Here is a 24,201-nt window from a genome sequence, read left to right on the forward strand (position 1 = left end):
GGAAGGGGGGTCGGGCTGCAGGAGGAGGCGCCCGGACCGCGGAGCAAGAGCCCGGGTAGCGGTCCGCGCCGGGGCGGGCGCTCCGTCAGCACCGGAGTATGCAAAGGAGCGTGTGCGGCCGGAGGGCTGGCGGTTTCAACAATAATGCGCCCGCGGGGCCGGCCGTGGGTCCGCGCGCGGCGGTCGCCGGGCTTACCTTGACTCGGCCTCGAGGCGCGCGCGGGGCCGGCGTGCTCGGGGGCCGGGCGGCGGCGGCGGGCGGATGGCGGCGGCACGGCGCTGGCGGCGGCGAGGGCGCGCCCGGGGCCTCGTCGCGCTCCGGCTCGGCGGCCTCGGCGGGGTCCGGCTCGCGCCGCGGCCGCGGCTGCTGCCGGGGGGCGCGGCGGGCGCAGCAGAGCGGCGGGCGGCGGCGGCGGCGCGAGCGGCTCCCTCCAGTCCCCGCGCGGGCGGCGGCGGCAGCGTCGTCGAGCGGTGCAGACAAAGGAGGGGCGGAGGGAGGAGACGGAGGGTGTGGGAGAGGCGGCTTCACCGGCGCGGGCAGGCGGGCGGCGACGGCCGCGCTCCTCTCACTCCTCAGCAGCAGGGACCGAGAGAGGGAGCTGTGTCTGAGGAGACGCCAAAATCCCCCTTAGCGCTGCCCGCGGGAGGGGGAGGGGGCACAAGATGGCGGCGGCCGGGGGGGCGGGAGTTCAGTTCATGGATCCCGGCGGGCGGCGGAGGGGAGACCGGGCCGGCGGAGGCGGCGGCAGCAACGGGCGGGGGAGGGGGGGCTGATCCCGCGTCTCCCCTCAGCAGACAATACAAGCGCCTCGGAGCGAGTCCCCGAACCTGCCCTAGCCAAAATGGCGGCCGAGAAAGAGCGGAAGTGACGTAAGTATCTCATTAGCATAAGAGGACTCATTGTCCAGCTAACTAAGGGGGGCAGTGGGGGACAGTACCCTTCCCCCCCATAGACAACTCTTACTCCCACCTGTGTTTGCTCCTAACTTTTTCTGAGGGAGGGTGGCATCAGCACCCCCACCCCCACCTAAGGGACATTATATAATCCCCACTGAGGGGGAGCTCTCGCGAGAACCAAGAGGATTTGCCATTGACCCACTAGGAGGCGCCGCGGATAATGGCCGCAGTGCGCCTCCATGGCCCGTGTGCACGGCGGGCGCCTTCCTCTGGCCACAGCGCCGGCGGCGGAGGCACAAGCAGAGGGCCGCAGCACGCGCTGCACTCAGTCAGGTGGCCGCGCTGGGGATCCTTGCGCGGGCCCAGCTGGGCCTGGACTACATCTGGTGGGAGGGGGCGTGCGCGCAGCCCCGCGGCTCCACGTGCTGGGAAGCCCGCGCTCTCGGGCTGGGCAGCAGCCGGAAGGGCAGACACACCTGGCCGGTCATGCCCGACACCTCCTGCTTTAAATGAGGTGTGAGGGCCTCGTGCTTCACACACCCACTTGAGATGAGACCCAACCCCATGGATGCTTGACCCCTTGCGGGTGAGGTGCGCTATTCAGTGGACAGGCCTGCGTTTTACAGAAGGCCGGCTGTTGCCCTGGGACTGGACATTCTTCCGAATCAGTGATGGACTCTTCTCTTTGGCCTGAAGAAAACAAGTGGGATCCCTAGCGTTTGAGGCCACTGGGCTGGTGAAGCCCAAGGATGTGAAATGATGTTGCCAGTGGGCCTCCACAAGATCCTTAAAAACCAGACTGTAGTCCCAAGCCTTTTAGTGCTCCCACAATTTGCACAGCACAGGACACAACGTGGGCCTTTGTAAATTTAGGTCAACCCCAACCAACACATTGTGTTCTCAACATTCTTGAATCCACCTTTTATAGTTGAGTGCATATGAGTGTCTATCACTGGCTAGACATACTTAAAAGTAATAAATGTCAATTGTGAAGGATTAACCAAACCTGTTAAGATGTGCTCTGTACATCTTACACTTATCTTTTGCTGTTTCTCTAAATTTCATGTTAAAATAGTTTCAAACCATACGTAACATCCACAAAGAATCTGACTTTACTGAAAACAGAACAAATTGTGGTTACATATAGCTCAATGTCTAAGGCTTCAGTTAGCAGGTTTAACAAGCTGTTTCATCCAACACAGTATTCCGTTAATTTCTGAAATTGTGATAAACTATATCTTTAAAAGCCAAATCAGTATTTCAAGGGAAAACAGCTGAAAAAAGTTGTAAAAAGGAGGAGGGGACCCAAAACATTCAATTTAGAGAAACAAAGATGAAGAAGCTAATTCCATGTTGCAGAAGACAGGCAAGAACTAATATGAAATAAGCAAAATAATTTTAAATTTAGTTTTCCTTAGATATACTTAGATTTCATACAGAGATAATACCAATACAAAGGGAGAACATCTGGATTTCATCCTTGGCCCCATTTACAAAGTAAAAAGGGATGCTGGATTCACATGTAAATGTTTAAAAAGATTTTACAGTGTTTAAGTCACCAGATTTACTACAAAAATCTATCTAAATAGTCCAGATTCTTTTCTAAATAACTTCCAAATGGTGAAAGTTTTCACTGCTCAAATAATTTACTGTAAATAATGATAGTGTTGTAATGATTGTGGGAATAAGAACCAAAAGACTAAACAAAGGCAAAAGGTACCTACCCTAGTGAGGTCTGAGAAGACAGTATTTTATAGTGGGCTCTCTGAGGTGGTTATTTAATCTCTGCTCCACAGAGTTGACAATGAAAATTTAACTTTGGGCTCAGACGAGAAAGAATCTAAACACTCAAAAAAAATTATTTTACATCAGTGGTAATAAATTTTCTAGTTGTTAGTAGTGATGAGAGAAGTCACTTCCCCAAGGAAGAGGGGTCCATGGTGGGCCAGCTGTTCAGCTCTGCATAAAAGGGAAACAGAACAGTAGAGGCCCTTATTGGAATGTGTCCTATGGATTCAACTATGAGAATTGGTAATGTTCAAAACGACACCAAAGGTTTTATACTCTGGTATTCATTTCTGGTAGGATCTGTTAGAAATGCAAATGGAAAAATCAGACTTGAAGTTTCTTCAGCAGCCAAATTAAGCCAGGAAAATGCAGTAGTAGGAATACTGTTCACTGAATCTGCTTATTAAATGACTTAGAGACGCCCCTTCCTTTTACTTGCTAAGGAAAGTCAATTTGATCTTAAGCTTATTTGCTCAAAGTATGCCTTACTCAAAATTTTAAAAGACACTGCGTGATCTAAAAGCTATGCTATACTTGGAAATTAATCTTTTTTGCAATACCCACTTCAGGTGGGTGAATAGAATATTCCTGAGGGCTTTACTGAACATCCACCTGGCAGAACAGTTCTCTCAGCAGAAGAGCTACAGGGGATTTAGTCACGCTACTAAAGATGTATGCTTGGTTAAGGGTCCTGAAATAACATGAAAAATATTTTGAGGAAAAAACATAGTTGTTTAAAAATTACTACAGCTGGGAATTCCCTGGTGGTCCGGTGGTTAGGACTCGGCGCTTTTACTGCCGGGGGCCCCGGTTCAACCCTAGTTGGGGAACTAGGATCCCACAAGCTGCACAGCACAGCCAAAAAAAAACCCAAAAAGGTGGGGGGGGCCAGAGGTGTGTATTTCTTTTTTAGTTCATATAGAAACAGCCATGTATCATATGTGTATTTCATGAATATAATTAGCACTCCTCTTACTTCTGACATGTATTAGGTATGAATCCAGAGCTATGAATACAGTTTTTGTTTGTTTGTTTGGTTTTTTTTGCGGTACGCGGGCCTCTCACTGTTGTGGCCTCTCCCGTTGCGGAGCACAGGCTCCGGACACGCAGGCTCAGCAGCCATGGCTCACAGGCCCAGCCGCTCCGTGGCATGTGGGACCTTCCTGGACCGGGGCACGAACCCGTGTCCCCTAGCATCGACAGGCGGACTCTCAACCACTGCGCCACCAGGGAAGCCCCTGAATACAGTTTTTATAAAGAATATTTCAAAATCTTCCCCATGTAAGAAATCCTGCATTTGCATACGCTAATGAAAGCATTTTTATGCAAAAATTTCATATACATTTATTTATAGGTCTTAGTACAGCAAAATGTAAACGAAAATTGAGAACGCTGCTCATTTTTCTAATTTGACATATAAAATGGAGTTTCTCAGGAAAAAAGATTTGCATGAAATTTACCTTACCTTATGATTTATGTTCTAAGAGTACATTTTATAAAAATCAGCAACCAGGCTTCTTTTATGTTTAAATTGAACATGATTAAGTACAAATGAATAACTTTCTTTTATGTTGTAGCAAAGAGGGTCAATAGTCCTTTCAAGAAAGAGACTATTTCATTTCCTCCCAACTTGGATTCACCATAAACACGATCCACAAATGATATTGGAACCTAGTTAAAAAAATATATGTTAAGTGAGTCTTCAAAAATATTAGAAAGGAAGCATAGCAGGCATACAACAATTACTCATACAACAGAAACAAGATTAGTCCGCTGATAGCAAGTCCTTCAAGGTAAATCCGAATTATGGGATTCTTACAGCAACTGTGTGCACCTCCAAGTCTTCAAAATTAAACATGCATTTTACTATCTAAAAATAGGTCATCCAGCCAAAGCTACAAGTGTTTTGAAAAGCATTGATCCTGAATATTAAGTTGGTTTACTCAAGCTTCCAAGAAAAATTATATGCCCGAAGTAAAATGGCCTTTCACCTAATTTTTTTCAGTAGTCCATCAAATTTAGCTGTCACTGTTTTAGCACTAAGTTAACAATCTTATAACTTCCACAACAGTAGTAACATTCTAGTTAGCTATTTTCTTGCTCTGAATAAGAATATTATTGTTAAACAAGGAGAGTGTTCCCTAAGAACTTACTAGCCGGCTGGAAATATTACAAATCCCCTCTGCTCCCCCAATTCTTGCCCTTTTCATTTACTCATAGGCAACGGGCAAAAGGGATTCACCACTCATTTTTAAGTAGGGTGGCTGATGGCTGAGACAAGGGGAAAAGCAGCAGACTCATCCCATAATGCTGAGTGGTCAGAAGAAAGGGAAAGGAGAAAGAAGATACCGGTAACTTTTATTTATTTAAAAGGGAATGCTGCCTTCTGTTATGCTTTAAATCTTGGTAAGTCAAACATATTAATTTTAAAGAAATGTGAATTTTCACCCTTTTGCATGGACACCTGGAAGCCTTCCACATTTTTTTAGTAGTTTATGAAAATTAACCTTTTTATGATAAAGAGTATAACCCTATTGTTTCTTTATGAGGAGTATAACACTATTTACCATACCTCGCCAACAGTATAATTCAGCTGTCTCGCCCGAACAATCATCTCCATCTGGAAGACGTAGCCTTTAGAAACACATTTTTCTATTAATTTCTGTAAAACTTCTTTTCGGTATAACCTGTAAGAAATTAAAATGTATATGAACACCTGGATAAATATACATGCCTACATGTATCCTGACCTTACAAAAAGTTCACTGGTATTTATAAAACCTTAAACTTTCACCAGCCATTTGTATATAGAAAAGTTCTCACAGTTGATGATTATGATACATTTGTCCTGAACTGGAAAGGCCATAAAAATATTTGGTAAATAATTTGGGACGATTTTGAAAATGAATTCTTAGTATCTTTTAGAGAATTATCTTCCTATCACACTATCAGAAATTATAAAAATATGGTGATAAAGTGAATCATGTGGAGCAGAACCCCCCCATCGTTTGTAGTTTTTATTTTCTTAATTTATTTGTAAAGCTGAAAGGGGAGAAACGGTTTCAAATACTGGAACAACAGAGTTGACAGATGATGAAGCAACAATATAAACTAGGTAACAAGAAATAAGTAGTTAACAGACATTTCCTCATAAATGTCTATGAAGTTCCTATTTCCTGAGATCTAAGTAAATTCCTGAGATAAACTAAGTCCCTCTAGGATGAGCTTGGTTAAGCTAGGTTAAGACAGGAAGTAGGGATCACAGGATGAGGCAATCCTGGTGGGAATCAGATATCAACAACTGAGGTCACAGTTAGACACTTAAACTGGGCGAATGCACACCCTAACTTTAGATGGACTGCAGGCCAAAGGCAGAGCTCATCAGATTTACAAAGAAAGACAGGAGCTGGGAAGTCCTATGGGTGAACTCAGTCACGTTCTTCAGGAGCTCCCTATTTTCAGAGTCACTGAGGTTAAAAAACAAAAAAAACCCTGAGCCTCAGTGAGTAGAAAGGCAGCAATTTCTACCTCTTTCTTCTTGCTGTTTTTGTTTCTGAGAAAGCTAGGTGAGGCAGTAACTTCGTTCTCTTGGTAGTTAAAGCCACCTGGATCTATAATGCCAGAGGGCTTTATACCTGGAACTCACATATTTTCTCAGGCTTCCTTTCAGGTTACCCCACCTTTTGGTTTTTCAAGCTTTTAGGTGGCTATCAGGCTAAAGCACAGTCCTTAGAGGAACCTGAGGGGGATTAGTGGTATGCACTCCTTTACCCACACAGTCTCCATCAGAACTCAAAAGAGTTAAGTCTGGAATAAATGTGAAGAAAGGAGATTCTGATGGTAGTAATATTCATTCAATAACAAATGTTTATTGAGGAACCTACTGTGTTTCAGGCACCTTTTCATGTTTTGGGATTTTAGCAGTAGAAACTAAAGATATATGTCAAATGATGTTAAGTAGGGGAGGGAGGTCTGGGATTATGGGAAGAACTATGATGGTGGGATAATGGAATAACGTTTCAGCAGTACCTTTAAAACTAGGATTAGGCTACGAATTCTTTCCCTGTAAGAGTCACTTTATTCCCGTAAGAGTCACTTTGTAAGATTTATTTCTCTTCATTGCCACCCCTGCCTCCTCCACCACAATATCTTTTTTTTTTTTTAATTACAATCTTTTTTTTTCCTCTGGAAATCAGAGATCTTTATAACACATTATTCATTTGCCTCGAAGTGTAGAACTGAAGAGATGTATTTATGGGGTCCCTATCTATCTTTTATACACCAAATTGTGCTTTCAAAATAATTTACATTTTAATTCTAGAGAGGTTTCATTTTCATTATCTGACCTCTAATTTGCGATGGCTCCTCTCTTCACTTTTGACTGTCTTACTATCTCTGAACTGCTATCCAACAGACTTGCAGCTGCACTAGTGGTACTAGTTAACCTTCAACAACCAGCTCCTAAATTTGTGTGTTTGTGTGTTCTAATGAAGTATGGAAGAATCAACATTATTTAATGGATAGAAGCAAATGCCAAGTAATAGAAAGTATTAACCAATGCATGGGTCTCAGCCTTAAAGCAGATGAACAGAAATTTTATAGTTTCAGAGATAATACACACACCCCCAGAAACAAACAAAAATAAAAAAACCCCAAGGACCTAGCAGGAGGTTTCGCTCCATTTAAACAAGAATTTTTTTTTAATAAAAAACATGGAGAATAAGGAAACTGAAAAAGCTCTATATAAATATTAAAGATTTTAAACTTTTCTGTGGACAATGCTATAAGCTGCAGAAAATTACTGGAAGAGGCACTGTTTTTGAAGCCCATCTCAGTAATATCCTGAATGAGCAGTCCATGGTCACCTCAGGCCCCTCAAGGGCTGAGCAGCGATACTACTGTTAACAAGCACACGAACCTGTCATCCATACTCTTTAAAAAGTACAATATTTTCCCTTAAGATGCTTACGCTTCATTAGCAGCTTCTAACCAACTTCAGTCTGTCTTTTTTAGCGTTCCAGAACAAAAATGGGATAGAAACGAAAAGTATTTCTTTAAGTCATTATAAAGCAAGAAATTTAGGCAAGAAATTGTAAATAGTAGAATACACACAATCACAGGTTTTCACTGTACCTGAAACTTCCTGTTAAATCAGACGCTCCTGGTCTCAGCAAGATCTGAGTTATAAAATTGGCCCCACGGCTGCCAAATAAAAGATTTTCTTTATAAAGTACAATTTCTAAACAAAAGAAATACACCCAAGTGTAGAGTGCTAAAAATGCTACACTGACTTCATAAATGCAACACTATTTCACAAAAATGTTAATTCTATGGAACAAACAGAAATCAGTGAAAGGAGATCTGGTAGTTCTCATTTTTCAGAAAATAGAGATTTTTATTCTTGGAATGTGACATGTAGAGGCGACCATAAAACACTCATTCTTCCAAACTCTAGGTGAGAATGGTAATAGATTTTTTAACTCAACTCGCATATTTGCCAACAGTCATGATTTAGAATTACAAACATCTGTCAAGACAGCAAAAGTGATCTATCAGGGATCTGGAGTTTCTTTTTCAGATTCAGATCACCAAGTGATGGCAGTTTCCAACTGGGTAATAGGTCAGTTTGCATTAAAATGGCTTTTTAAAAAAATTTTTTAAAAAGGTGTGCAGGTGGGAGAAGGTTTTGGTTTTTGGCAATCTCTGGAAATTGACCAAAAGTTCCATTCTGAGACTTTCTTAGTCTGCTTCTATAACAAAATACCGTAGACTGGGTGGCTTAAACAACAGATATTCAATTCTCACAGTTCTGGAGGCTGAAAAGTGCAAGATCAAGGTGCTGTAGACTTGGTTCCTGGTGAGGATCCTGTTCCTAGCCTACACATGGTACCTTCTTGCTGTGTGCTCAAGTGGAGGGGGGCAGAGGGGCTGAGGGTGGGGGTAGGAGGAGAAAGGCCAAGCTTTCTTGGTTTCTTCTTGAAAGGGCACTAATCCCACCAAAAGTGCCCCACACTCAGAACCTCATCTAAACCTAATTACCTCCTCAAAACCCCACTTCCAAATACCAACATTCCCTGCATAAGGTACTTTAACACATGAATTCTAGCAGAAACATTCAGTCCATAACAATGACTTTAGGATCTGTGCTTCAAACACAACTAGGTATCAATCAACTATAATCTATTACTGACTAATAGCTATTATTAACATTTCAAAAAGATGTGAAGTACACTTGGAAAAAATGACTTTGGTACTGCAGCTATATTTTAGTGGGCTCAGATTATTTTAGAGTGTTCAGATTCAGAAAAAAGGTGTTTTTTTTTTTTGGCGGGGGTGTGGAGGGCAGCAGGGGAAGCAGCCTGGAGAAAACAGTTTCTCTGCAAAGCCAGGGTAACCATCAAGGGAATCCTTAGGAGTGTTTCTTTCTTTCTTCCTTCCTTCTCCTTCCCCATTTCCTTCCTTCTTCTCCTTCCCCTCCCTCCCTTCCTCCCCCGACCCCCTCGTGCCCCACAGCACGTGGGATCTTAGTTCCCAGACCAGGGATTAAACCCAAGACCCCTGCATTGGAAGTGCGGAGTCTTGACCACTAGACTGCCAGGGAAGTCCCAGGAGTGTCTATTTCATATAAATAACATGGTTAGGGATATAGCTGGCATAATGGCTAACAGAAACATTTTCCTTCAAATAGCTACAAAAAAATTCCAGGACATGGTTTACCCACCAAAATGGGTGTAATCAAAGGAATGTGAGTGTATATGTATTTATGTGTATGTGTGCGTGTCTGTATGTATATATTTGTACATCTATTTAAGATAATGCATTTTAAAATTGGGGTCTTTTAATTAAAATGCAGCAAGAGTCAGACAGACTTGGGTTCAATTCTGGTTCTGGACCATACAAATGAGACCTTGAGCAAGTGATACAGACTCTTTCTCAGGAGTTTATACTATACAGTCAGTGCAGACATTAACAACTAATGACAGATACAACTCAATACAACTAAATGATCCGACTAAACGTTGTAAATTGTCTCTGACTGGGACTCCCTGATTTTAAATAGTAGCTTTAATGAACAATTCAGAGAGGCCTGAGAGATCACTGATTTGTTGCTCTCAACCTTGGCTGCACAACAGAATCATCTGGGAGCCTGTGAAAAATACTGATGCTCTTGCACCACCTCTGGAGATCCACTCAAATGGTCTGCAGTATGTGTGTGCACAAGAAAGGGAGGACAAACAGGGAGCAGTTGTGTATAATTTTCCCCCTACATGACTTCAGTGCTCAGGAGGATTGAAAACCACTGAGTCATCCGACCCCTTCATTTCACTGAAGACTGAGGCTCTTACATGTTTGAAATACTTGCCCAAGGTTTAACAGTTAAGAGGCAAAAGTGACATTAACCTAACAGAACCTTCAATAGGAATGAAGTGGGTGATAAAAAATACTATCAGTAAGAATTTATATAAAGTTATGTTGTTACACAAAAAGCAATAAGCTATATAGATCCTTTAGAGATAGAAACACATCTTCCCAACAACCTAGGTGCCATAGATTAAATATGGTCAAATATTCTTTGTGGGTCTTCCCATCAAGAGGTGGATTCTATTTCCCCACCCCTTGATTATGGGCTTGCTTTGACCAAAAATTAATTTGGTGTTAGCCCCAGAGCTTAGGACTCAAGAGTCCTTGCAGCTGCAGCCTTGGTACTTTTGGGTGCTGCCCTTAGGATGCCATGTAAAGAAGCTGATCTAGCTTCCCAGGTAAGCGGCCACATGCAGGAGAACTGAGATGGCCCAGCCAACAACCAGTACCAACTGCCAAACATATGAATAAGGCCATCTTGGAGCCTCCAGCTGAAGGAAACTGCATGAGTGAGCCCAGGTGAAGTCAGCAGAGGAACCAGTAGCCAAACCACAGAATTGTGAGAAACAATAAATTGTTGCTGTAAGTCACTCAGTTTTGGGATGGTTTGTTACACTGTAATAGAAAACTGAAACAGTTTGTTTTATTTCCATCTTATCATGAGGAAAGTAAGCCTAGAAAAGGTAAAATATGCAAGGGGACACAAGTAATTAAAAGACACAATCAGGACTTTAACCCAGGTCTGCCTCCAAAGCCTCACTACTTTATGCTGCTTAGTAAAAGCTGAAATCATGAAGTGTCTTAAATTATTGAAAAATATATATGGAAAAAATTACATATTTAGTCCAAAAATATAGATGAATAGTTCACTTAAATCAAAGCTGAAGGTCCAGCAGAACAAACTGTGCTGAATTAGACCATTTCTACGAAAGGTTCAAAGGTTTATGCAAATTTTTCCCAAGTGAAAACCATCCAAAATACAATACTCTAACACAGGAAAAACTGTGGGTAAGAAGCTATCTGGGAATACTTTCTGGAAGTTACAATCTGATCCCACAAACTCCAAGGCAGCATGGTAATTTAATCCAAATACCTGTTAAAAACGTATTTCTAGTAGTTACACTAAAAAAAAAATAGAGAAATCATGAGCACATACATATATACCTGATTATTTTCCTTTTCAAATCCCAGCCATATACACCTCCATTTCCTTTGTAGCGAGTTCCAGAGACAATGTCAAAATTACCCTCCTTTTGCTTCCTGCAGAAAAAAATAAATTAGCTGGCAATTAGAAAAAGCTGTTGAGCTTTCAACAGAATTGCTAAAGCAAAGCTTATGAGTATTTTTAATTCTAACAGATATCACCAGAAATTACTTTCCAAAAAGGCTGTAGTAACTCATACTTCCTCCAGCAATATCCATGTTCATCTTCTATCATCTTATTGGTGCTGGATGTATTGTTCTATATGTCTTTAATTTTGAAAAACTAATAGTAACACACGGTTATTTTAATTGCATTTCCCTGACTACATCCCAGGGTGAATATCTTCTCTTAGGTTTATTAGCCATTTGGACTTCTACACATGGCCTGCTTGTATCTTTCACCCATTTTCTACTCCACTGGTTCTACTGCCTTATCAGGTCAAAGGAGCTTTTGTGTATTGGTGATCTAAGCAGAGAAGGTATTTCTGAGGTGACTTTTATGCAGAGATCAAACAAGGAGTAGTTGGCCATTAAGGAGCAGTGAAAGAGCACTTCAGGCAAGGGGGAGGGGCACAAGATGAGTTCAGAATGCAAGGCAGGGGCCACATCACGAGTGGTTTGAGGGGCAAGTAAAGGAGTGTGGATTTTTCCCCATGTGTTCACAGGAACTCCTGGAAGTGTTCTAAATAGGTGAGTGACCTGATCTGATTCTGTTTTTGTGTATTTAGCTTACATTCAGAACAGCTTCCAAATTCTTATTCTGAGAGGTGTCATGGTCTCTTGGGTTTTCTAAAAATATAGTTACATTACCTGCAAATAAATGTAATTTTGTATCCTTTACCAATATATACTAAACTCTTATGTTACAACATTACTTAAAATCTCCATGTTTAATGATAGGTGGTACGCCTATAATCATTGAAGAGTTTATTGGAAATGACTCAACATTTTACCATTTAATAAGACCTTTGTGGGGAAATTCCTTGGTGGTCCAGTGCTTAGGACTCTGCTGAGGGCCTGGACTAAAACCCTGGTCGGGAAACTAAGATCCTGCAAGCCACGCAGTGTGGCCAAAAAAAACCAAAACCAAAAACAAAAAGTAAGACCTTTGTGTTAGGACCAGGTTGTCTTCAGTATGTTTTCCTTCAGTATGGTTTCCTTCTATTTCTACATTAAAATTTTAATTAGCAATGGCTAGTGAATTTTACCAAATACGCTTTACCATCTATAGACTTAATCACGCTTCTTTTCTTTTCTTTTTAAAAAATATTTATTTATTTATTTGGCTGTGCCAGGTCCTAGTTGCAGCACACAGGCTCCTTAGTTGCGGCCAGCAGGCTCCTTAGTTGTGGCATGCAAACGCTAAGTTGCAGCATGCATGTGGGATCTAGTTCCCTGACCAGGGATCCAACCTGGGCCCCCTGTATTGGGAGTGTGGGGTCTTAGCCACTGGACCACCAGGGAAGTCCCCAGTCATGCTGCTTTCTTTGTTAATGTGATAAATGAATTTTTTTGACCGATTCCTGATTTTGGCATTCCTGGAATAAACCCCAGGTATTCACAGTGTTCTACTCTTACGATGCAGGGCTTAATTCCATTTAACAGGGAAGCTGCTTTTCATATTTTTCTGTAGTCTGTAAGAATTAGGTAACAAAGGAATTATCTGTTGATTACTCCTCTCAGGGCTCCTAAAAGATATCATTTAGTCACATAACTAAATATTTACATGTCTCAAAGCTATACCTTGGTTTCATTTTTGATAGCAAACTTAAAATAGCATGAGTATTTTTAATGAATGAAAAATGAAAATAAGTACAAAATCAATATAAGGTAAATGATTTGAATAATTCTTTCAAATATTAGAAATACCTACCTAATGAATTCAGGAATAAATTTTGGCTGAAATTTAGAAAGAATAAAGAGTAGGTCAGTAAAACAGGCTAAGACTATCATAAATAGCCTCTAAAGAAATATACCACTCACATGGTGTGAGAGATCAGCATCCATGATGACTACGTAGTTTCCTGTGGCATGTTTCACCCCATGAATATATGCAGTTCCTAAAAATGAAAATATTTATATCCATTAAAGGAAATCACCAGAAATGCTCAGGTATATATCTGAACAGGGAAGAAATTGCTAAGCACCTCTGAAAAGCATACATTAGTCCTCTAACATCCTATTTGTTATTCTCCATCAAAAACATCTCTCGGGCTTCCCTGGTGGCGCAGTGGTTGAGAATCTGCCTGCTAATGCAGGGGACACAGGTTTGAGCCCTGGTCTGGGAAGATCCCACATGCCACGGAGCAACTAAGCCCGTGAGCCACAACTACTGAGACTGTGTGTCTGGAGCCTGTGCTCCGCAACAAGAGAGGCCGCGATAGTGAAAGGCCCGCGCACCGCGATGAAGAGTGGCCCCCGCTTGCCACAACTAGAGAAAGCCCTCGCACAGAAATGAAGACCCAACACAACCAAAAATAAATAAATAAATAAATAAAAGGGCCAAGCATTTGAAGCCCTTAAAAAAAACAAAACTCTGAATTTCATTCTTTCGTCTCCAATTTCACTTTAGTCCCGGGCACCATCTTCTGATGCGTGGATCCCTACCTAACCAGTCTCTCTGCTTCTGCTCAGCCCATCACCCCTGTCCCACAAAAGCTACGCAGTGAGTGTATTCTACACTGGAAGCCTGGCACACTAGAGCCCTGTATCTGGGGCCAAAGGTGCAACTAGCAATTACTTAGCCACCCTCATGCTTAAATATTCCTCGGGGACTTGGCAGGTAAGGGTGACTGGTCAGGAACAGGATGTGGGAATTCCTGCATTCTCTAGCCCCAAATCACTACAGTATCTTATTAGAAAGGCAGAACTCTTCTGACTTCTTTTGTTAAGAAGTGATTATCCAGGGGCTTCCCTGGTGGCACAGTGGTTAAGACTCCACGCTCCCAACACATGGGGCCCAGGTACGATTCCTGGTCAGGGAACTAGATACCACACGCATGCCGCAACGAAGGAGCCTGCAAACCGCAACTAAGGAGCTGGTGAGCCACAACTAAGGAGCCCACCTGCTGCAACTAAGAGCCAACCAGATTAATTAATTAATTAATTTTTAAAAAACATGACTACCCACAGCTTTTTGGATTTCCACTGATGGGTTAGTAATTCTTGGTGGCTTTCATGGCAGTTTCAAAATTATTTCAATCCCAAAGAACCTTCTGGATTCAGATATTCAGAACATTTGATCATGCCATGAAACTGAGGGTCTTCAGGACAGCAGATACTCAATTTTCAAGAACTGTGCTTCCTCCATGCTCCCCCAATTTTTCAGTAAAATTATACCACTTTTCAACATAAAGCAGCTGTGACCAACAATAGAAATAAAGGCATTCAAGATTTTCATCTTAGAATGACTGACCTCATCTGAGCTTTTCTATAACCCCTTACATTTTAAAGCTGGAAAAGCTTCCTTTTAAAAAAATAAACACCTTTTAAAAACTTGTAACTTCAAGAACTGTTCAAAAGACTTACAGCTAAGGCAGTGTGCTGGTCTAAATGTTTGCCCTTAGATCCCTTCTCTGTTCTTTGCAGGGTACTATATTTGTTTTCTTGTCAACTGGTTTCCAAGCAGCTTTGGGAGGCACAGGAAGAAGGAAGATCTCAAGGAGAAGGGGAAAAGTCCAAGTGTCCTCCCCTTTACTCTGCCTCCCAGCATGGACCAGATTCCATCCATGGCTCCCACTTCTGCCAAGCATCCCTGACTCCACCATTCTAGCTCCTCTGGGCAGCCCGGGTTCCCCGCTCTAAAAACACCATCTCCTCCATTGTTGCTCCAGCCCAGGAGCGGTAGTGAGCTCCAGCTGCTACTAATCTCTGAGTAGCCCCACTGTTCCATTTGGCTTCTCAGCAATTCCTTCACCTGTGTAACCAGATTCTCTGTATTAAATTCCCTATATTGAAAGAATTACAGTGGTTTCTGTTTTCCTAAGTGGGCTTTGCCTCATACAGGCAATTCAAGTTAAACCATCTGAATATCATTAAGATCATTAAAAACCATCACAGGAGGTGACTGTATTTTGGCCCTGTTCCAAACTGGGGAAATACACACTGGATAATCTTACCAAGGCAAGGAGCAGGCATGAGGGGTGAGAGGTTCTACTTACCTAGTCCCAACTTTTGCTCCCGTGGTCTTAGAAGCTGTAAGAATAAGAAATGGCATTTTAACACAAATAATAGAAAATCTGACTAATAAAAACTCTTTTTTAATAAGTGCTCACTCATTTTAACAGAAATACAGCTGCATTTATTAGACCTTAAAGCAGAATATGCTTAACATTTTTTGCCAAAGTAAAAAAAGCATTTAGTAACAAATCAAATAATTTAATAGCTTTCAAGGAAAAGTAACATTCTTTCACCCAAACCCCACAGACCAAATCTTAAACTCCGCCCCCTGCCGCACCCCAGAGCTATCCACCAAAAAAACATTTTTTTATGTCTATTACTTGATTTATCATTTTAAGCAATATCTATTGATTCCTTCCTAGGAAAACTGAGTATTTAACTCACTTATTCTATACCTTTTTGGAATATTTGATAGCCATGCTTGTTTTCTCAATTCCCTTTGTGATTTTAAATGTTGATACTCCATCCACTTATCTTGACTCTATGCTTGGATGACCTCATCTTATTCTCTATTGGTCCAATGACATGATTTCAGGTTATATTCCTAAGATTAAATTCTTTCTCCTTACAGTTTGTCAATTAGTCTTTCTACACTTCTTGCTCCATATATAAACACTGACTTAGTTGTTATTTCCCTTTTTCTCTAAATTTCTGGAAAAGTAGAATGCCAAGGTTTTAGTGCTAAGTTTCTGAGGCAGGGGGCTCAAGTAGACTAACTACTGAGCATTTCTTATCCTCCTCCCTCCCCTGCCCCCCGGCACTTGCCAGTGGGTAAGCAGGTTGCCTCAGACTGCAATCTCCAAAGTATTTGCAGTTTAATTTAAACAGGATAGATTTTCTCTTTTTTTTAAAAACTACACGCAAGCTGCTATAGGTCTAGGGGAGGAACAAAGATGATAAAATACATTCCTACCCCATGAGTTTTTATATAGAGGAGAACTAGACATTCAATCAATCATCTATAATAATTACTATTCACTGAACAAAATCAAACCAGACATGTCAGGTTTTATTTGATTTTGTGCTTGACTGTTACTGACAAAATACTGACCTCATCTGGTATTTGCCCTGAAAAAGCAAATCCTTTAAAGTTCATCTTAGATTTTCTATAACCGTATGTTTTAGCTAAAAATCTTTTTTTCAAACAAAGGATAATTTTGTTATTTATAATTTTCAGAACGTTCAAAAGTTTATATAAAATACAAACCACGTTACATAGATAGGGTACCATGGAGCAGTTAAAAGAATGAGGTAATCTGGTGACAAAAGACGACCAAGGTATAATTAAAGAGTAACAGAGGGCTTCCCTGGTGGCGCAGTGGTTGAGAGTCCGCCTGCCGATGCAGGTGACGTGGGTTCGTGCCCCGGTCCGGGAAGATCCCACATGCCGCGGAGCAGCTAGGCCCATGAGCCATGGCCGCTGAGCCTGCGCGTCTGGAGCCCGTGCTCCGCAACGGGAGAGGCCACAACAGTGAGAGGCCCGCGTACCGCAAAAAAAAAAAACAAAAACAAAAGAGTAACAGAATGACACAGGAAGACTGCATTTCTGTTCAAAAACAAAAACACACATGTAAAACCACATTACCTGGTTCTATAGATGTAGACACACACACACGTGCACAAAAAGGTCTGGGGTAACATATACCAAAATGTGGACCGGGGTTCTCCCCCTGGAGAAGGGACTGGGATGCAGATCAAGAAATGCTCATCAGAGGCCTATTCAGTTTTACTGGTAATATTTACATTTGACAAGAATATACTTGTTGGGCTTCCCTGGTGGCACAGTGGTTGAGGGTCCGCCTGCCGATGTGGGGGACGCGGGTTTGTGCCCCAGTCCGGGAGGATCCCACGTGCCACAGAGCGGCTGGGCCCGTGAGCCATGGCCGCTGAGCCTGTGCGTCCAGAGCCTGTGCTCCGCAACGGGAGACAACAGTGAGAGGCCCACGTACCACAAAAAAAAAAAAAAAAAAAAAGAATATACTTGTTTACTTCTTATGTAATAAAAAGTTCAAATTGTTTCATCTCCTGTGCTTTACTTTCAGACTGCTAATTCCACCCCTCTCCTTTTTTTCCCTCCTCACATCAGTATGATTGCTTTTTCTTACACGAGGCAGGATGGCTTAGTAGATGACTATGGAACCCCCCTGCTAATTTGCTGTGTGACCCCGGGGCAGTAATGGGCACACAGAGCTCACCTCACTCAGCCGTCATCAGAAGAAGCTGTGAATTCACAGGAAGTGTGTGTAAGGGTACAGGGCACATACCCTGAAGAATGCTTACCACAACTGCTTAGAAAATACCATACGACACTATGATTTGTTTGACAAAAAAACTTACTTTGTAAAAATCTTTATCGTAGAAAATCTTGGTGACACTTCAGAAAACGATTATCAATTTCCACTAGGCTCAACACCATTTGAGTGGATCTGTTTTACTGTACTCTCGAAAACGGGTTGGGAGAAAGAATAAAAATAAATCTGCAGCTAAGAAAAGGCTAATCGTACTCTATTTTGCAATTCTTATCAGTGAGGCTCATATTTTTTTCACTTTTGACCATCTGTAGTTCTTTTTTTTTTTTGCATCGGCAGGCGGACTCTCAACCACTGCACCACCAGGGAAGCCCTGTAGTTCTTGTTTTCATGAATATTTATTTCTGTACATTTGATTAGGATACTTATCTCTTTGTCAGAGAAAATATGTTGGTATTTGGGGATGAACCAAATATTTTTAAGTAGTCAAATCTCTCAATCCTATAGTTATGCTTGACATTTAAAAAGTAATGAATGTGTGTTACACTTCATTATCAAAACAATTTTTAAAAATACTAAACTATAAATAATGACAAAATATAGATGAGTCTATCTGATCTCAAGTTGGGGGATGAAACAAGCCATGTACATCAAACATAATAGAAGCCCTCCAAATCTCATATCTCCCTGCCCTGTGATCACTGTTAACAGTTCAGAATATGTGCCTCCAATTCTTCTATGGTCCCACTCCTGCCATTTATTAATTACCTATGTACCCTTGGAAAGTCACTTAACCTCTAGTCTGTTTCCTCACCTCAAGAGTTAAATTTTTTTTTCTTTAGCTTTTTTTCTAAAATATTCATTTCAGCCAGTTTGAAAGGCTAACAAAGCATCTGTGAATATTTTATCTGAGGTATTGTAAAGTGGTTCCTAATTTTTCCCCCAACTAAATATATATATGTCACCTAAAAAGCAAGCAAGTGCCCTCCCTGGCATAGCTTGTTATTGGCGCGTGCGCACGCGCACACACGTAATATTCTAGTTTAAATGACCTAAAAGTGATAAAATAATGAATGAATAGGGAATTTCCCTGGTACCACACGGAAATCATGATAGTAAATGATATTTTTTCCTCAGTATTTTAAATTTTGTTGGATTGATGGGAAAAGTGGAACCCTTTGAAGACCATGTTGTTTTAGAATTTGAGATCAATTCATCAGGCATTCCTTAAGATCAATCAATCACACCTCAAGGCTGAGGTTCTTTGACAAAAGTATTCAAAACACTGTTAGGTTGATGTTCCCAGATTAAATGGGAGTGCATAATGAAAGTATTCTATACATTATGTGAATCAGTAGCCCTGGCCCAGAACTTAATAAAAACTGAGGAACTGTTGGCCAAAAATATGAACCTAGCATTATCGGAAGTCACTGCTAGAAGGATGAAAATCTCAGTTTTTATCTCCTCTGTACACTTGTACATCTGCAGACATTCAGAGAGGACTGAGGTGTGCTAGTTCTGTGAATTGCTCGTCTGTGAGATGGAAAGAACCTCTAGTACAGGATAGATTTACCATGTATATAAGAGTAACACATTTCTTTAAATGCTTCTCACCAACTAAGATCTCCTCCAACTGCATAGAAATTATTTCATTATTGGGACTAACCAAGAATATCTGGACCCAGAGCCTATTCTTTTTTTTTTAAATTTTATTTACGTATGTATGTATGTATGTATTTATGGCTATGTTGGGTCTTCGTTTCTGTGCGAGGGCTTTCTCTAGTTGCAGCAAGTGGGGGCCACTCTTCATCGCGGTGCGTGGGCCTCTCACTATCGCGGGCTCTCTTGTTGCGGAGCACAGGCTCCAGACGAGCAGTCTCAGTAATTGTGGCTCATGGGCCTAGTTGCTCCGCGGCATGTGGGATCTTCCCAGAGGAGGGCTCGAACCTGTGTCCCCTGCATTGGCAGGCAGATTCTCAACCACTGCGCCCCCAGGGAAGCCCAAGCCTATTCTTTATGATGCTTAATTGCCATTTCTTGAAATGCAAATATCAATAAAGGTTCTCCAAGAGACTTCTTCGTTCCTTTTTATGGCTGAGTAATATTCCATTGTATATATATGTACCACATCTTCTTTATCCATTCCTCTGTTGATTGACATTTAGGTTGCTTCCAGGTCCTGGCTATTCCAAGAGACTTCTTTATTCCTATATCAATCGTTCTCTGTTGGGAAGAGGGACAATTCTGCCCACAAAGGGAGGGACACTCGATGTTATCCAGAGGTATTTTTGGTTGCCACACTGAGGAGGGGGGCTGCTGCTGCATCTCGTGGGTAGAGTCCAGGGATGATCCTAACATCCTACAACATACACGACAGTCCCTCACAGCAAAGACCTATCAGGTCCCAAGGTCAGTAGTGCTGAGATTGAGAAATTCTGGTCTATACAAATTACAAAATACCCCAAGCCTAGAATGTGTTTTCTAAGTAAACCTGGATTTAATGTATGCTTTTGGCCCAAGAATTAGCTGAAGTGATCTCACAAGTATGCTCCAACGTTTATAAAGCCAAAACACTGATCAAAAATGAAAATTACAAAGCTATTACAAAATGAACTCTACATCTGCCTCAGTTACTCCTGCAGAAGAACAACAGGCTTTAAGGCGCAGTGGGAATATCTAAAGTTTAAGACTCAGAAAGTCAGTCCAAATACTTCCACAAGACTGGTCTACAGATAAAAATAAAAATGCCAAGTTCCCTGAAAAATCATGCTTCACATGAAAACAATCAGTCACCGTTCCCAGCTACAAGCTAGCTGTAGGCAGGATTCTCTACTGACAGTATGAGAATACCTAGAGAAAGGGAGTGCTAAAGAACAAGACACATTACTAACTGCAACCTAGCTCTACCAATATTCCTTCTCATTTCAGTTTCATGCTTTAATTCTGCCCCTCAAGGAAACTGATCTGCAGAGTCAGACATAAAAACAGAGTTCATCCAAAGGCTCACTATCTTGCTGTAAACCTACCACTGACTCAACATATCAAAGACATGTAAAATCTCAAGCACAATGAAAATGCATCTAAACCCCAAGTGTGTAAGTTGCTCTTTAACTTTTTCAGTTTCTAGACAGACTGAATTTAAGCACTGTTCATCCATCATCTTTCCCCAATATAAACATAACTGATATGATAGAAAAATGACTTACAATTTTGTCTGACCCATAGATCTTCTCCAACTGTTCAGCAACATCCCTTGTTCCATCTGGGCTTCCATCATCTATGATTATAATTTCATAGTTGAAGCCACTAAAATAAAAAAAATTAAATTTTTTTAAATTTAAACTACTGCTTGGAGACAGTAGTCTCAAATGAAAAAATGATTTTAAAATCACTAATTCCTCCCCAGTATAAGTGGAAATTTATTGCCATGTTAAGCACCAAGGAAAACTTTAATTATCAAATGACATAAATGTCAAATATTTACTATGTCACCTCCCAACTACGTACGTTGCTGGAAAATGCTATACAGTCCTGATATGTTAAAATTCTCACAGAAAACATACTCTTTCGTTAAAAAAATTATAGTGATCATATATATTATATACGATAGGATATCATATAAAATTTTATACCTACTTGGGAATGGAATTGTGGAACTTTAATATCAAGTCTTAGTTACATAAAATATTGCAAAAATATATTTAAAGATATCAAGTCAGCTGAATAGCTCTGGGTGATTATTCTTTTTAATTTAATCCATGAATAGATAAATCTGATTTAATTTCACCCTTAAAATACCCACTTGAGAATGGTGACAGTCTTTTACATCACTATTTCAAACAGTTATACCCATTATCCCACACTATCAAAACAAACAAACAAAAAAACCCAACACCCCCCAAAAACCAAAAGAGCATAGAATGACAAAAGATGTCAGTGCTTCAAAATTAACATCTTTTCGTTGTTCCCATTAACTTCATGTGACAGTTTTTATTCTAAAAACAAGCCAGCACAATACTTGGATGTACCTGTGATCACCATCATATCTCTCCCCACCTCCCTTTAAAGAAAACATTCTTTTTGTTAACTTTATTGGGAAACTTAAGGGGAAAGAAAAGGAGATACAGACAAACCCCCGAAACCCAACATTCTGCTTCCTCTGGTCCTGCTTGAAGAAACAAATGCGAGGAAATCAACCAGAAAACACATTCTATTGTTAAAAGCTTTAAAAAGTCGGCCCCAGCAAACTTGGAAGAAAGCAAAACACATCCTATCTTCTAAGAGTACATAAGATGACTTCAGTTTCCAACAGTGCATTAAATTTGGCTCGTAAAGCCAAAAAAAGTTAAGATGTTGGACTTCCCTGGTGGTCCACTGGTTAGGACTTTGCCTTCCAGTGCAGGGGGTGCAGGTTCCATTCCTGGTCAGGGAGCTAGGATCCCACATGCCTCGTGGCCAAAAAAACCAAAACATGAAACAGAAGCAATATTGTAACACATTCAATAAACACTTAAAAAAAAAGTTAAAATGTTAATTCTAGTTGTTGTTCTGAAAGAGATATACTTCATAAACAAATGGAGTCATTCATAAGCAAAATTACTGCCCTCTCCACTTCAAAGCACCCACACCACCTGAGGGTGAGGTAGTTAAAGGAAACGAGCTGAGCACACTTTAGATTACCTGACTGCCGTCTGAAAAGAAAATAGCTGTTTCCGTCATTAAACTTCATTTTGATTAAAAAAAATCCACCCAGAAACTACTGAAAGGTAAACTGCACTACATAAAAAAATTAAAGAATAGAGCAAAAAATATTGTATAATCAGAAGACAAGCTTCAACAAGATCAGCTACATGACAATTTCTCTCATCTGGAAAGAGCTTGAGAAATCAAAATATAACTTAAAGAAAAAAGGGTTAAAAGCTACGGATAAAAAAACTTTGAAAAGCCGTGAATGTGAGGATAGTTATTTCATTCAAAGAATTATAATCAAAACAGCAGTATCTTTCACCAATTAACACTTCCAACAATGTAGGTTTAATAAAACTGGCTGGTTGGTGGGGCAACAGGCCCTCTCTGATGAATGTTGGAGAGTCCTAAGCCGGTACTATCTTTTTTGAGAGCAATTTATCATTAAGTATCAATCTAAGCACATCTCTGTCGACTCAGCAATTACAGCACAAAGACTTTATCCACGGTATACTAGTAAAAGTAAGAATGTGTAAGGAGCACTTCTTACATGTCAAGCACTTTTCTCAATGCTGTTAAATACGTTGTGCACAAAGTCCCTATTCTCATTTGTAAAGTTAAAGTCAAAAGAGAAAAACAGAAAAACTCTGGAAATAATCCGTGTTCATTGATATGACCCGGTTAGAAAAATTATAACACAGCCATATGATATTACCCAATTTTCACAATAATTTGCGAAGTTTGTATGTGCTGATATGGAAAGATCTTCAAAGATTTACACATGATCCCATTGGTGCAACTGTAAAACAAGTTACTTCGTACTGATACCACGATTTTCTGAAGTTTAAAAAAAACTGTATAACTCTTTCAAATTCAACTCCAAAATCTCTGTTTCTAACAATCACATCAAATATCCACCAGCGAATCTGCCCTTCTGCCCTCTCCAGAAAGGATGTCCAGCCCAGCAGCAGCTCCCTAACCCACAGAGCCCAAACCTCATGCTTACATAAGCCCTCAGCACCCGGGCGGGAGTGAGCGGCCTCACCGAGAGTCCTGGCTCCTGCCGCAGATCCTAACCACCTAGATAGAGGGAGGAGTGAGGTCAGGCTTTCGGCCTCGCAGTAATTAAAAGGGTGGCTAGGGACTTCCCTGGCGGTCCGGTGGTTAAGATTCTGAGCTCCCAACGCAGGGAACATGGGTTCGATCCCTGGTCCGGGAACTAAGATCCCACATGCTGCGGGCGCATGCCAAATATAAAATAAAACAATAAAAGCAAACAAGTAAAAGGGGGGCCAGCCCTTCTAAGAAAAAAGCGGGGTGAGGTATAAGGGAGTGTATAATAAAGGAGTGTGTCACAAAACCCAAGGGCAGAGATAAGAACCCGAGACACAGAGAGAACCCGGGAAGTATCCGCCTCCTTCCTCGTAGGGTGGCTTCCTCCCCAAGGCTTCCAGCGGGAGACAGAAGAGAAGCCAGGCAGGGGGCCGCCTCTCGCAGCCAACTGCCGACACCCAGGCCGGGAAAGCCAGCTCATCTCATTCCTCTAGGAGGGCGGCCGGGCGCGCTACCTCTCGGAGAAGCTCTTCACCAGCAGCCACACAATGAGCGGTAGGTTCTCGCGCTCGTTGTAGGTGGGCAAAAGCACCGAATACTTGTCTTGTCGCGGGGTGCGCGGCTCTGGCTCCCGCGGAGACCTAGTAGACGGTCCACTCGCTTCCCCGGAGGCCATGGCAGAGCTGCACCAGGCGCCGGAAGCGGAATGACGTCAACGCGGCGCGGGAAGAGGACGCGTCGGAACGTACTAAAGCCGGCAGGAGGGGGATGGTCCGGGTGGCGA

At 41.6% G+C, this 24,201-nt stretch overlaps 2 protein-coding genes and 1 long non-coding RNA gene across 3 annotated transcripts in view; 1 reads left to right on the forward strand and 2 right to left on the reverse strand.

The window, feature by feature from the left end:
* Nucleotides 1–231, reverse strand: part of ADNP (activity dependent neuroprotector homeobox) — a 30,289-nt gene extending 30,058 nt beyond the window's left edge. The window contains exon 1 of the mRNA XM_082669802.1: nt 197–231. The gene's annotated coding sequence lies outside the window, so the exon portion shown is untranslated. The remainder of the gene's footprint in view (nt 1–196) is intronic.
* LOC309832172 lies at nt 33–15,201 on the forward strand. The gene is made up of 3 exons (XR_014297674.1): nt 33–96; nt 793–870; nt 14,839–15,201. It is a non-coding gene; the product is annotated as an uncharacterized lncRNA (long non-coding RNA).
* On the reverse strand, nt 1,987–24,106 carry DPM1 (dolichyl-phosphate mannosyltransferase subunit 1, catalytic). Its single transcript, XM_082669803.1, has 9 exons — nt 23,933–24,106; nt 20,885–20,984; nt 15,411–15,444; nt 13,234–13,310; nt 13,124–13,149; nt 11,212–11,307; nt 7,819–7,887; nt 5,258–5,372; nt 1,987–4,356 (listed from the first exon to the last, which is right to left on the reverse strand). Exons 1-9 carry the CDS (start codon nt 24,091–24,093, stop codon nt 4,252–4,254), a joined length of 783 nt encoding a protein of 260 aa, XP_082525929.1. The 5' UTR covers nt 24,094–24,106; the 3' UTR covers nt 1,987–4,251.
* Nucleotides 24,107–24,201: the final 95 nt, after the last annotated feature.

Source organism: Grampus griseus (genome assembly GCF_964374135.1).
Source record: "Grampus griseus genome assembly, chromosome: 14".
Classification (NCBI taxonomy): Eukaryota; Metazoa; Chordata; class Mammalia; order Artiodactyla; family Delphinidae; genus Grampus; species Grampus griseus.